General features: G+C 43.9%; 1 protein-coding gene across 1 annotated transcript in view; it reads right to left on the bottom strand.

The window, feature by feature from the left end:
- TRABD2A (TraB domain containing 2A) overlaps window positions 1–7,569 on the bottom strand; it is a gene marked incomplete at its 3' end in the record, with an annotated part of 77,560 nt that extends 69,991 nt beyond the window's left edge. The window contains exon 1 of the mRNA XM_083884324.1: window positions 7,080–7,569. Coding sequence (XP_083740450.1) covers window positions 7,080–7,205 — 126 coding nt within the window. The 5' untranslated portion in view covers window positions 7,206–7,569. The remainder of the gene's footprint in view (window positions 1–7,079) is intronic.
- Window positions 7,570–15,088: the final 7,519 nt, after the last annotated feature.

The following is a 15,088-nucleotide window of genomic DNA, read 5'->3' as shown; positions in this document are numbered from 1 at the left end:
TGCGAGCACGCATACTGAGGGTACACAAGATATTGTGAAGGAACATAGCCAGGACAGCTGACCCAAACTGAACAAAGCAATATTCCATACCCATGATATCATGCTCAGCACAAAAAGCCATAAAGGGCTGGGGGAGAGGAGAGGGGACATTCAGAATGATGGGGTTTGTCTTCCAAGTCACTGCTATACATGATGGAGCCTGCTTTCCTGCCCCGAGAAGTTGTCAATTCCTTGTTTTGCTTTGCTTGTGTGCATGAATTTCGCTTTAGCTACCAAGCTGTCATTCTCTGAACGCAACACTCTTACCCTTCCAGTGCTCTCTTGCAATCTCTCTTACATGGAATGGGAATTTAATGAGTGCAGTGCTTGGCTGACAGCTGGGGTTATACCACAACAGCAAGACACTAAAAAAATGAGTAACACAAAACACTGCTGGCAAGCAGACTTGCTGGAGCAGGCAGAAATAAAGTTTTGTACATGGCAGACAGACATCCAGTAAAGACCCCCCACATCCCAGTACTCTTTCTTGAGTAGCAGAGAAGTGTGTGCAATACCTTGGAAAATAAGTGAAAAGATTTTTCTGCAGGCCAAACTTGGCCTATGGTTTCAGGGTATACACTTTTAAACACAGAGGAATTTTTTAAAAAAACATATTTTTTAAAATTAGCTTAGGAATGTCAGAATCAGAAGGAAGACAGAATCAGATTTAAATTTGTTCTGCTGGAAAATACACCTCACAGCATCACCTGAGATAGCTCAATACAGGGTTGTGGTGTTCCCACGGGACAGAAGAGCACATGGAACAGCATGGATACTGCTTGAATCCTTCCAAGTCACTTTACACCAGCAGCAGGCATAGCCTTCCTCACCCATAGTACCCTACTGGTGCAGCAGTACTTACTGGAACAATGGACACTAACAGTGTCTGCCTCCACAGACAGGAGGAGGTAGCCTTTGCATGTCTAAGTAAGAGAACAGGCTTCCAGATGCACTCAAATATCTGGTCAGTCTTGAGCCAGCAGATAACTCTAACCCTCAGCACTGGGGCTAACTGTGCATGTGTGCTGATCTAAGAAGCTTTCCTTACTGCAAAAAGCAGAACAGGCTGCTTGGAGGAATTTACTGGAAGCACATAGCCTATAAATTTCTGACACTAAAGACTCAGGGTCAGAAAGGTTAATCTTAAAGACTGCTCTGCAATGGCTCATCCCAGACAACCTTCTCCAGCAGCTCTGTACGTAAAAACCAGGCCACAGATCAGGCAACACTTCAGCAAAGTGCTACCACCAGTCCACTTCACCTGCATGGACTACAGAATATAGAATATCCTGAGCTGAAAGGGACACACAAGGATCATTGAAGTCTAACTCCTTGAGTTGAACAGAATAGCCTCAAGAACTGCACCATGTGCCCAAGAGCATTGTATAAACCAAATATATTCCAAAGGGCTCTTCAGACTGTTTTGCAGCATATCAACACCATTCTACAACTCCAAATCCCATGGGACAGTCCTGGAATGCACATCTGAATTACAGAGCATAAAAACTCTCCTGAAGACCGTAAGAAGAAGGGAGAAAAACATGAAGAGCACCAGAGGGTACAAAAGATACAATGCAATAGGTGAATAAAAATCTAATACAGACCTGGGAAGAATACAGGAGAATGAAAATACAAAGTAAAACAAGAGGGAAAATGAGATAGGGTTCTCCCCCACCATTAATCAGAGGGGGAAAATGAAAGGGCATGCCACTGTGGTGAGACATGAACTGGAAGTAGTGGTGAGGCAGCAAGGAGGAAGGACCAGAAGTGCTGCTTTCTATCTACTACAAGCATAGACAGAGGAGGGACCCACGACAGGCATGAGGTTAAGGAGGTCAATACTCCTTCTCTTCATTCAAGTCTGATCATGTATGTGGGAGTGCACAAAACCAGCTACGATTGCAAGGAATTGTACAGAACTAGTGGTCAACAGCCAGCTTTTCAGCTCCTCAATAAATCCAGCAAGGAGGCTCAAGTCCAGATGACTGGTACCAGACTTTAACATGATCATTAGCACTGCTCTGGACTACTGCACACAGCCTAGCTAGAAAGGCTTTCGGCATTATACTCTTTTTTTTTTCTTTTTTTTTTTCTGCTTAGCCCCACAACTCACACAATCAGATACTAAAAGCAGAGTAATACTGCCAGCTACTAGTGGTACCTCTGAAGAAATAAAACAGGCCACCAGGCACAAATCACAGAGTACGTGAAGTCTTCCTTTGAAGAGCCTGTAGCACAGTGTCATGGGTTACATGAAACATGTGAAACCACAGGCAGGAGGAAAGGAGGCTGAGATATAGCAAAAATTTTCACACAGTTCTGGAGACCCTGACATCACAAAGCAAAGCAGCTGAGCAGTCTAGCTGGCACGTGTATGTCAAAAGAAGTAGTCATGAACTTGAAAAATCACCCTAAGCACCACTCACACCTTCCTTCACAGAAAGCTTGGAGGAGCATGAGAGGACAGAAAAACCTCAGTTTCCCACCACTGATGGGAAACTCTTCGGATCCTGCAGAATCAGTTTCTGGCCACCAGCAAGTGATGGTACATGGGGAGCTCACAAAGCTCACTCTCCCTCTAAAAGGTGGCCTTACAGCTGCTCCGGACGTGCTAGTGCCTTGCACTCCTTTGGCATCTTCTGAAGTGGAAACTGGAATGCCAGTGCTGCTCTGCCTCTGTGCCAGACCCCTGCAAATAGCCTCCAGTTACTGCTCTGTGCAAGTGGGGAAGGGGCAAAGCCCTCGGTGTGCCTGAGCAGGTCTGTCTTCCCTTGCTGTATCTTCAAGCCCTCCCATCTCCCTGCCCACCTCCTGGAGCTCTTGCATGTCTCAATGCAGCTTCAGAGAGGGAAAAGCAAGGATATAATCTCAGCCCACTATAATAAAAGGGAAGCTGTTAAACAGTGCTCTAGGTAGCCATGAAATAGCACAGGAGTTTATAGCACAAGTGCTGAGGCTTGTTCAGCATCACACCATACACCATCACTGTGGCACCTCACTTCCCTGAGAGCCTACAGTACATAAAAGTGCTGCAGCCCGATTTTCCTTTGCAGTAAGATCCTTTAACACAGCTGTTGCAACAGGGAAAAAAAAAAAAAAAAAAAAAAAAAAAAAAAAAAAAAAAAAGTGCTTTAAAACAAATTATAGTCAAAAGGTTGTCCTGGAGACTTATGGCAGCTGGGCTGTACAGTCTGAGCAATTTCAGTTCCAGCAGCACAAATCAAGATGCATAGATACATATTTCTGTCTCCACGCTACAATTTACAGGTGGTACTCAATGCATCATGAGAAAAACCCTGAGCAAGGGGAAAGAGCACCAGTCTCACTAGAGAAAACAGGTCTCCCAACTTGCTGCACACAAAGGTCTGAGGAATCATCATATCATGGCATTTCTGAATGCTCAGCACCATGGCATGGTGCCTTCTCCTTTGCCTTACCTCCCCAGGTGAAAAAGCTGACACTGTCACAGAGAATGTACTGGGACTTGTGGGATCCACTCCCTACCACAAGACTTGGAAAGCCTCCTTCTCAACCAAGGCTGTCCAGGGGATTGTCTCACTGAGGTGCAATGGGGACACATAGGGACAGACAACATTTCCCTAACATGACAGGACAATGGTGTCAGCCACTGCAAAAATTCTGGAAAACCATGGTGCACATCAAGGGTATTTCCTTGGGAGCTGAGGTTCCTTCTTTTTCATGAAAAACTCCAAGCCTCAGATTTTGTTCATTTTAACTAGCACCAGCAGCTTGTTTTTCCAGCACAGTTTATAGATCCATTATAGGATGCAACCTGTAGTCCTCAAAATCACAAATGTGTTATCATACATCATTTGAAGTAAGGCAGCAGTGAATCTTCTGCAAAAGAAGTGCCAAAGAAAATCAGAGAAAGTGTAATTTTTTTTCAGATACACTAGCTCAAATTGGGCTGAATGGCATACTAACAAGAGTAAAACTGGCAAACATCCATAAACCATTCAGAAAAACACCAGAAGGAGCAAATAATTCATCTAGTGACAGCACTCCATACACCCAGAAGAGCATGGGAGTATAAAAAACTAAACAGAAAAGACTGAAAGCTGTGGCGATGAGGGAAATGAAAGCTCAGTGGGAAAGGAAAACTGCTGTCTAGAGAGTGAAGAACTGGATGGGAACTCCAGACACGGACAATCTACACTTGGTCTACTTCCTTCTGCTTGAGTTCTGCTTCCTTCCATCTTCTATCTCATCTATGCATTTCAAAGCACAAAGTGTATACTTCACTGTGCAGGTAGGTGCCCTCTGTGACTTCTCTGTCTTTCATTTCAGGACCCCTGATATTCACCACTTGACCTCACAGCCATACCTTCCAAACCTGAGATCAGAACTGCACTGTTTCTCAAGCCACAATATTCTCATGCCTTATTTTTCTTGCTTGCTTGCTACAGAAGCCAAAGCACATGGCGTGCAATATTTCACCCAGGCAGGCAGCCCTATAATCCTCCCTATATGGCTTTCTCCCTCTCTCTTATCTATCCTGGCATCCTATCTTGTCATGTTCCTTTATACCTAACTGAGGCAAAGATTTTACTCACTGCGTTACATGCCCATGCAACTGTAGTAATGCACACAAAAAAGCAAGCCATATTTTTAATAGTACTTATCTTGAGCTTTTGCCCACCTTCATTACTGACACCTTCAAACTCAGCTTAAGACTTAAAGCAGAACTCACTTGGGGATAAACACTGTACTGGCTACAGCTACTAAAAGAACACATCCGAAGTGCCAGAAATGAAAAATAAAGTTTTTAATTAAAAAGCCACAGGCTAAAAACAGACAGATGACTTGCTTTGCTGAATGGCATATATGCGAAAAAGTAGCCATATAAATTAATTGGGCCTCTATCAGGAACAACACATCATAAAATACTAACCAACTACAACTACAAGCATTCCACAATTAATCCCTACTTTCTGGCTTTGATTTTTCCAATACACTCCACTGTTAAGCAAAAAGAAAGCAGTGCCAGATCACATCACTTAGTATCTGGAATACAACCCAAAAAGATTTCAGCATACTTTTATTTTAAATTAACTGTTTTCAATGTCTTTTTTTTTTTTTCGAGGAGGATAAGGCACATTACTGGTTGCTATCTTAACTATAATTAGGAGTCATGAGAAAGCCCTCTGAAGTATATAGGTTCGTTCCTTAAAATAGCAGTTTTTCAGGCAACAACACACATACTTCTTTCATGCCAGAGACCGAGGCAAGCTGACAAAAGGAAGACAGTTAGACCTATCTAAGAGAGGTAAGAAAAGGAATCCTATAAAGAACTAAAGTAAATTAAAAAGCTATCCATGGTGATGCAGGAACAAGACAGTATATTCTTCCTAAGGAGTTCACGTAAATATTCATAAGGATAAACTCACCAGCTTTGTAAATAAGGCAGACGCTGCCATTCCTAGACAGTGTGGTTATTACCACTGTCCTAATGACCCTCGGAAACAGCCTGCCTATTCCAGAACTATAGGTGGTCTCACATTTTAATGACAGAGTAATCAGCAGATAATTACCTACCATTAACACATTTCACCTCCAGTCTTGCTAGCAACTGGCAGAAGTCAGGTCAACTGTTACTGCGAGAAACTTCCTGCATGTCCCATCCAATCTGTGAAGTTATCCATTTCCACAAGTATGACTTCTGCTCAGGAGCTGTTCTTTTTGTTCTTGCTCTCACTAGCTCCTTGCAGTAGTTTTGTACGAGCCCATAGGCTTTTGCACCTTATGCCCTCAAGGAAAAGGGGGCACCCACTCCAAAGGCTTGACCTGGCTTTACGGCAGTGTCACAGCTGACCACCTACAAATCCAGCGGACAAACTGGTTCCAAGCAAATTGTAAAGACACCATCCCAGAAGCCCTCTGTTTAACTCAAACTCAGGCAGACACCTTCAGTGAAGCACATGTAACCTTGCATATGGCTGGTTTCATAATGCCCTAAATCCTAGAAGATATTCTGGGGAACCATCATGCTCACAGGTGCAGGAAGGTCTCAAGAACAAGGGCTACATGTAGGCGCATAAGCAGGTGAGACCTTCTTCAGTTGCAAAACTCTCACAACTGCCCTGCAGTGAGCCTGCTGTGGCTTTAGCATCCCAGCGAAGCAGGTCTGCACTTACTTCTAAAGACTTCCAGTTTCCTTAAGAGCTGTGCTGGTGGAGTTAACCCTGCCCGGGAGGGAAGGTGAAGTGGTGGTACACATATCCCAGAAGCAGGTCAGGTCCAAGTAGATGCCAACAGACAGCACAGATGGCCTGTTAACAAAGTAAGATGAAGAAAGCTTTTCCTACATGATTTTTGGTACTTTTATCTCAGAACGACTTTTTCTGATTTTTCACGGAAGTGATCGACACTGTCTACACTGGCCGTAACAACACCCTGAACTTTGAGTGATGCTCTGCCGCGCTAACCACCTTCCGGAGCTAAGTCAGTGCCTGCTGCTCCTGGCTTCTGCAGTCAAGCTGCTAACTTTAGGAGATGAGCAAACCCTCACATAACGTGTTTTCACGCCGAACGGCCATTGCGGGTCCGAACCTGTTCCAGCATGCTCGGCGTTCTGCAGTGGCACTAGGCGGTACCCCTGCGTGGGGTAGCGGCAGCAACTCGCTCCCGGCCAGTATCTTCCTTGTGGCGAGCAGCGCGGCTCGTCCTACTTAGCGCAGGTAAAAGATCCTGCTGCAGTTCATCCCGAGGTCCTCCTCCCCCGTCACGCTCTTCCGTCAGCCCCCTGGGATGGGCGCACGGTCCCAGCACCCTGCCGCACAGTCCCGGGGAGCCGCGATGCCGCTGCCAAGCGCTTGCCGCCCGCGCTCGGCGCTCGCGCCCGCCGGACAGGGGGGACTGAGCCGCGGCCGGGACGGTCCCGGCACCGCACCCCGAGGGGACCAGGCCCGTGCGGCACGGGGCAGGCGGCAGCGCACCCCGGGCAGGAGCGGCCCCAGGGCAGGAGGGGCCCCAGGGCAGGAGGGACCCCCGGGCAGGAGGGCAGCGCGGGCGGCGCTTACCTTTCTGCGGAGCGGGCAGGCGGCGGCCCGGCCGTGCCGGGCTGTGGCCAGCAGGAGGAGGGAGCCCTGCAGCAGCAGCAGCAGCAGCAGCAGCAGCAGGCGGCACAGCCCACCGAGGCGCACCATCCCCGCGCTGCGCGCAGCCTGTGGACCGCGGGACCGCGTCCCCCTGCGATTTGATTTCTATTTTGTCGCCCCACCTTTCCCTGCTTCCCCAGCTCCCGAATTCCTTCTTTCTTTTTTTTTTTTTTTTTTTTTTTTTTTTTTTTTTCCTTTCCCCTCCCTCTTAGTCTTTGGTTTTGGCCGTCCGACTCAATCCCGGTGCTCCTGCAGAACCAGCCCCGACCCTGGCCAAGCCCTCCAGCCAGGCGCTGCCCGCTCCTCTTAAAAGGTCCCCTGCGGGGAGGGAGGGGAGGGGAGGGAGCGGGGCCGGTGGCAGCGGGGGCGGGCGGCGGGGCGGCACGGGGAGATCCCGCAGCCGGGCAGGGCCCCGCCGGGACCTCTCCGGGACACGAGGGGCTGGGACGGCCGCGCCCCCCGTCCCGCAGCCCTGGGCCAGCCCGCTGTGCCCCGGCCCGCAGGGAGCACAGCACCCCGGCTCTGTCCGCCCTGGGCCCCGTGTCTCTGCCCTTCCCACTGCTCTCCTTGGCTGAATATAAAATGGACTGTTGTGATTCTTCACAGGCTTTTTTATTGTCCGTGGGCTTAAATTACTTTGACTCCTCGTGTCGTGGGCGGCCGTTCCAAAGTTGTGCGTCCAGTGTGCTTTGCACAAGCAGTGTTCACAGCATCACCGGATATTCTGAGTTGGAATGACCCGCAAGCACCGCTGGGTCCAGCGCTTCAGTGAACGGCCTGAACAGGGATCGAACCTTTGACTTCGGCGTTCTTAGTACCATGCTCTAAGTGTGATCCTTAGATATTCAAAAATACGCTGAAGAATGTATCAGTCTCTGATAGTCAAATTCAGCCGTTCCTGCCGAGGAGCCTAGTGTTTAAATCTTCACAAAAGTACATCTTGCTGTTAAGCACAGTCTTAAAAATATTGAGAAAAGCCAGAAATGCACCAGGTTTCAGTCCAGTGCAAATTAAAAGAATGAGCTTTCATAGCTCCCAAAATACTCAGTAGTCTCCTCCTGATAATTTTATTATGGCATGTATAAATAATTGATATATACTAAAACTGTTAGCGCTTTTAAGGCTTGAACTGGGTAACATTTAAAGCTAAAATGCTAACAATCTGTGGCTCACTAAGGTATATGGCATTATTGTATAGAACAATCCTTCCTCCATTATTCCTATTTGTTTTAATCAAGTATTTCCCAACAAGAAGGCCGAAGTCTATTGAAGCCTTAAATAAAAAGACAGTAGAGGTCAAATGAAAGGTAAAAGGCATGCCACTCTACAAAGCAGTATCTTTCTGTTTAAGTGGAAGAATACGGTGTTGCTTTTATGCAGCTCATTCTCTATGATGAATTTTTCCTTATTTTCTCAGTATGATATATATAATAATACACATTATCTATTAATATAGTATATATGAATTTTATAAATAATATATATTATATTAATACATTAGTAATACACACTGTCCAGTAATAGTAATTTTACAATTTCTACCTTAGTAGTGACCATTATGCTCATGGTCCTGAGGGGCTGAATGATGTTTCTTTTAATTTGGGTTTGGGTTTGGTTTTTTTTTAATTGCTGGTTGTCCTGACCTACCCTTGGGCTTAGTACACAGAATGAGCAAAGATGGTCCTAAAAGACCACTGTAATTTCTTTATTAATGTGGACCATTCCTTCAAAGCTGTGCATGTAAAAATACAGTGCACAAAGTAACAAAAGAGAAGCATGTCTGGCTGTTTGCTGGCTCAGATAGTCACTGTCTCATTAGCTTTCCCATATTCTTACTTCTAAACACATCTTCTACCCCAGAGATACAGATATCTGTCCCTAGGTTAAATTCTGGTTCAGAGTCCATGACAGACTTCCCATTAGCTCAAAGAAAGAAAATGTACCATTCTTTACTTTGTCTGGTGTTTTTTTGGTGCAAAATCTGCCTTCAGAAGAAAGTAGGCAGACCCAAAACCCATAATTGTTTTCCCTTCTTTTATGTACATTACTGTGTATCTAAATCTCGTGGGTTTTGATGAGAATTATTCCAGAGTAATACATGAACTGCATCTTCTTTCGTTAGGTCATGCCAACCATTTAGAGCAAAGAGCCTTATATGACCAAGGATGTAGTATTTATGCAATGAATATTATTTGTTGTCCCAAACTATTATTTTTTATTACAGTAAGAAAATACTATAGCATTCTCCCAGCCATCCATGTACTCCTGTAATAATTAGAGTAAGAAGTGCAGATGGTACCTCTTTTTTCATCTGCCCCCCAAAAAAGAGCCCTGATTCAACACTGGAGTTTCAAACAGTGAGTTTTCCTCCAGCCACAGATAGTCAAGCAGCTTTTCTGAACACCACTCTTAGCAGCCCAGTATAAAACATAACGTTTCTTTTGCCCTGGAATGCTGTAAGCCAGGCACACATTTAGTCATATGTATGTCTGGGCATGAAAGCCAGATAGCATTCATGCAATATCTTGAGCAGTCTATAGAGAATAAGAATAAATTTTTCATGGCAGAGAGATGTGCTGGCAGACTGATTAGGTACCTTCTGTGTGATGATTTGGTTTGCTTTTTGTTTTAAAGTAGCAAAATACATAACAGTGCTGTCTGAAATACAGCCCATAGGCCTACAGGCAATAGAGGTTAACATGCTGCTTGGCCTTATTTTTGAACTGGTGGGAAATGCATTCTTTGCATAAAATAATTTAATTCTTTGTGGTGAATTGCTAATGAAAAATCAGGAACCAGAAAAGACAAAGGCAGTGTCTTAAAGAGACTTCCAAAGTAATTTTTACTTGCACTGCAGCATTTCAGTAGAAAGCCACACGCTAGCTATATTAGCAGAAACCTATGAGATAAACCCAACATTTTTATTTCATAAATTTTTGCCTGTAGCACGGCTAGGATTTGTTATCACAGTCCCTTGCAAAATTATTTCAATAGGACTTCAAAATGTCCATACATCTAAGCATGTGCTTATGAACATTGTCCAGAAAGAGTAAACAAGCATGCACTTAAATGCTTTTCTGGATCAAAGCCTTAGACCACAGAGAGTCTGTGGCCTGAGTTGTCACTAGCTAACACTTAATTCAAGGTAATTGAAGGAGCTTTGTCTCTTACAGTTTGAGCAGCTAGTTGAAGCAGCTGTCATGCACAAGCAGTTGCTCACACTAGTATCTCGAGCTTCAGGCATACAGGTGGGGCCAAGAGGTGACCTGGGTTGTGTGCAAATACAGGCTGCATCTTTTGGTTTGTTTGGTTTAGTTGGTTTGAGTTTGTTTGTTTGGGTGTTTGGTGGGTATTTTTTTTTTGCGGGGGGTGGGAGTGGGGGGAGATTTGTAGGGGGGGTTTGTTTGGTTTGGGGGAATTTTTTTTTTTTTTTTTGGTTGGGCTTTTTTGTTGCTGATGTTGATTTTTGTACATCAGCTGATGCTTAACTTCAATTAGTTTCCCAGGCCATAAGAGCATTTATGTGGAAATGGCTGAGAGGCTGTCAGAGGCACAAGTCTCCTCAAGTGGGTGTTACTGGTGGCAGATCAGCAGAGCACCACAGTCCAAAAGTCCTGCACATGCTAATTGGGATGGCATGCATCCATGTGTACATGTCACACACATGCCTGAGAGACCTCCAGATTGTGCATGTGCCCTTGTTATCTAGCATTGACCTGCAGCGGGAAAGAAAGCCACCTCATCCAGCCAAACCTTGAGTGAGAGAAGCTGCTGCAAAAGAGGTTTGCACAGAGTTCAGGACAGAATTATATTCAGAGTCCATTAACAGGCAGGTCAGTTCTGATTCGCTCACTGTTGAACATGAATTTAAAACTGATTTTGAAGACCATGAAATTTAAGCATGAGTATTTCTTACCATTTAAAATTATGAAACACCTATCATAAAGCACATTATAAAGGAACAAAGGAGTTTTTTTTGTCAAGTTGAGAAAAAGTACTCTATCTGCGTTTGAAAGGACGTTTGCTTAGAAGAATTGATGTGGCCTTCAGAGATGAAAAGAGTCCCAATTATGTCTCCATATAAAAAAGGGTTAGTGGACTTTCTAGTATGTTACTGTATGAAAGTGTTCGGCCAGCTGGAAGGGAAACATGGCGAATACATTACAAAGTGAAGTGGTTACATGTAATTATCAAGCATAATTAGCCAAAAGCCAAAAATAAACAGAAAAGAGTTAAATTCTGTTCTCCAAATGCATCTTAATAACAGTAATCTCAATTTGACTGGAGAGAAAAAGTGAAACAAAAATAAATCTCTTCGACATTGAAAGGAGGTGAATTGAAAGTACTTGACCATAAGAGAGAGCTCTGAACTGTGCTAGGCCTGAGCACTTTTGAAATAAAGGAGAGGATCATTTGAAGCCAGGCTGGAAGGAGTCAAACAACTCCTCCCTTTTACAAACTGCTTTCCTCAATCCGAAAGTATTTTTATAAGAGTGTAATCAAGACCCAAACTATTTAAAATGTGAGAATAAAGTGCTAGCAAAATAGTAAAAAGTAGTAAGAGTTAGTCAGTTAATAGTTCATAATGTTGGAAGGATAAAGTGCAAAAGATTGGAAAAAATGAATGTGATTAATGCATAATTTTATTTAATTCAGCAAATAGGGATTTAGTCCCTCTCTCTGTGTGGGAACCGGAGCCCCACTGCTAGCCTGTATGTGGCCCACAGCCCTACTGGCAGAAAAACAGTGGCTTAGGCCTTCAAAAGGAAGGATGCCACAGTCCCTCTTCTCTTTGCACTCCCTCCTCAAGCCTTTCCCTAGGCTGGAGGAAAGAAGCAAGAGAAATCAGTCCTGAAAACTTGGGTGAACCCTAGTCCTGTGCACATTAGCATCCATCTGGGAAGCAGCTGGAAAGACTAGGCCCCTCAGGAAAGGTCCAAAATTTGTAGAATCTTTAGCTTACATAGATATATTTCAGATGTCTTCTAGGAAATATCAGGACAGCTTTGCTTTGGAACAGTTGAAGGAAATTTAAGTCATTGAAATATGCATTGGATTCAGTTTATTCATTAAACTAGTTTTTTTTTTTTTTCAGGACATCTTTGAGGGAGAAAAGCTCTCCTCATTTTTTAGCAACTGTAATGAATGATTTGCCACAAAGTAGAGAGGAGTTTTCCAAGAGATATCACCTATTTTCTCCTGGTTTTGTAACATGCTCTAAAAAACATGAGCAAGCATGTCAGAGTTGAGGAGAATATGTAAGCAACAGTAACTTGTAACAAAATGTTGTCTTAACAGTATGTAAGATGCCTTTTCCCGCCCCCCCCCCCCCCCCCCCCGGATAACTACATTATGAACACTGCTTGCATTAACTGAGACAGTAACAGCCACAGAGTGCATCATCGGAGTGAAGCTCCAGCACAAGGGAAAATATTTTTGGTGTTTTTCAGGATACTGACTTCAGTGGGGTGGAATTTTTCTTCGGGGTGGCGAAGGTCAGATCAGTCATTTGTGGCACCACAGAATGGCCATGTATTTTCCAACCCTTTCAGATGTGCCTTCTGAGAAGCACTTGAATGTGCCCTTGCTCAGCAGCTTATCCTGCTGTGTTATTTGCTATAGAGACTTGCAAAGCTAATGGCCATCCCTGCCTCAAGGTATTTAAAGCTCAGATCTTGTGAAGAGTTACATAGACAGTTTGCTTCACTAACTGTAAAATGTCCCAGGAAAATTGCAGAAACAGGATACTGAGGAAATTTCATGCAATTCTGGATTAGCCTTGAGCTCTCTCAAGCAACTACATAGCTGTATATGAGTGATTATGCTTTACTTGACTGTAAAGATTCCTGTTTTTTGTCAGCCCATCAAGTGTAGCAGAGCTGAAATTAAGTTTTTATACTAGCTCTATTTTCATGGGTAATTTTCTTTCAGGCAGCACTTGCTTTGGTTTCTATCAAGTGGGAATTTTCTTTCTCCTCTCTAAATACTGAAGAAAATGCCTACAATTCATCAGGATTAAAGAAGATAAATTTAAAAGAGTCAATAAATGTGCTTTCTTCTTATTCCAAGAAATGGCATGATTCTAGCTTGACAGTTCTAAACGCTGGATTTATTTGCTGAAACAGCATTTTTGGGTGAGGAGGGGACTAATAATTGCCTTTAGTCACAGCTGTTGCACCTCATTTTGCCAAGCAGGTGATCTTGAAGACCTGAAACACTGTCTGAACCTTATCAGGCACCATGAACATTTCTGGTGGAAATGCTTTTTAACTTTCTTAGTCAGTTTGGATCTGATTTGCACTCTCTCCACTGACAGCTCTGTCCAGGATTTCAGTGACCACAGGATTACTCCATAAATCCTGTGTTAAAGATGTGCTACAAAAACAGGCCAAATTACCTCCTCTGCACTCACTATGATGACATAATTTATTTATTTTTTTTTTCATTATTGTGGTGTCTTTTAAGTGAGTGAGTTGCCAGGGACATGAAAGCAGCAGGACCATGTTCCTCCAAACCAGGAGTGTTCTTGGAAGCATGCTTCACTTGAAGCAGATGGACAATACCACAGCTGAACCAAATATCCACTTGAGGCTGCAATCTGGTCTGTGTGCAGAGAACAAACCCAAACTATCAACAAACAATCAAAGGAAATGGAACCCTCCATTGGTCTGTGTGTTTAATACTGAATACGTGTAAAAACATTTAGTGGAACCCTCCATTGGTCTGTGTGTTTAATACTGAATACATGTAAAAAAATTAGGAGGGAAGTTCATAGGGAGACAGCTCTTTCCTAAGGACATCTCTTCCATATGAAGATTAAAGATGTCATACTGAACCATATGTGCCAAATCATCAGCAAGACATCCATTCTACCCCTGATCCCAGGCATATGCACTGAAGCTACTTCACCCTGATTATTTGCCTTCCTCTGCTGGTGGACAGTACTCCTACTTAATTACCCTGACTATCTACAACTATTTTAAACCAAAACCTTATTTTTTAATCTTCTGCTAGAATTACCTTTGACATTTCATGAGGCCTATAGCCTTCCTGCAGACAGACAGGGACACTTAAGCTATCACTATAAAATGCAAGATTCAAAGCAGGACTTCTGTGAATCTCTCAGGCCACTTCATCTCCACACCTGAGAAGTAGCCAAGCCACCCGCTACACCTCTGTTCTCCCCAGGCCATAGGGTCAGTTTTTATCAGTAACAGAAGCTCATAGACTCATCTCATCTACTTTCTTGAATCTGCACACAAAGGACCAGGGCTGCTTTCCCAGCCCAGACTGCACAGGATTGCAGTCCGAGTGCACACCTATGTACAGATGAGATCTGCACAAGATACTGTGCAGATGGGGTTTTGAACAGCACTCAACATTGACTCCAGCCTTCTTTCTCTGCAGATAAAGGGATTTGGGATGTATTGCTGTTTGCTTCTCCTCTTCTTCTGGTCCATAAAGACATTGTGCTCAGAAGATGGCATTATGATTTCTGTGGATTCATCCTAGAGCATAGCACCATACTTTTCCTAGGATGCTTTCTTTCCCTTTATCCATCTTCATGAGATTTTCCCCACTGGAGAAGGCTTCAGGCCTCAGTGTCTCTTAGACATTATGAACCATCTGCCTTTGGGTCCTTCTGCTCAATAGCTGCCAAAATCACATTCCAATAGCAGAGCAATGTCTAGACTGCACACAAAGAGTGCAGACTGGTACCAGTTCACCCCACACGAAGAGTGCAGACTGGTACCAAGATCCAGTGCTATTACAAACCAGCTCTCACAGCTCTGCACAAAAGTCAAGAGGACCATATGCTCAAATAAAATCATCTAGGTTCAGCACAGGAAAGAATCTTGACTGATTCTACTACAAGAAATAAGGAAGGCACTATTTTTTTCTGGACTCTAACTTCCTGGTCCTATTTAACG

Source organism: Zosterops lateralis, assembly GCF_965231275.1.
Source record: "Zosterops lateralis genome assembly, chromosome: Z".
NCBI lineage: Eukaryota > Metazoa > Chordata > Aves > Passeriformes > Zosteropidae > Zosterops > Zosterops lateralis.
The sequence above is the reverse complement of the archived record's forward strand: the minus strand, read 5'-3'. Positions and strand labels throughout refer to the sequence as shown.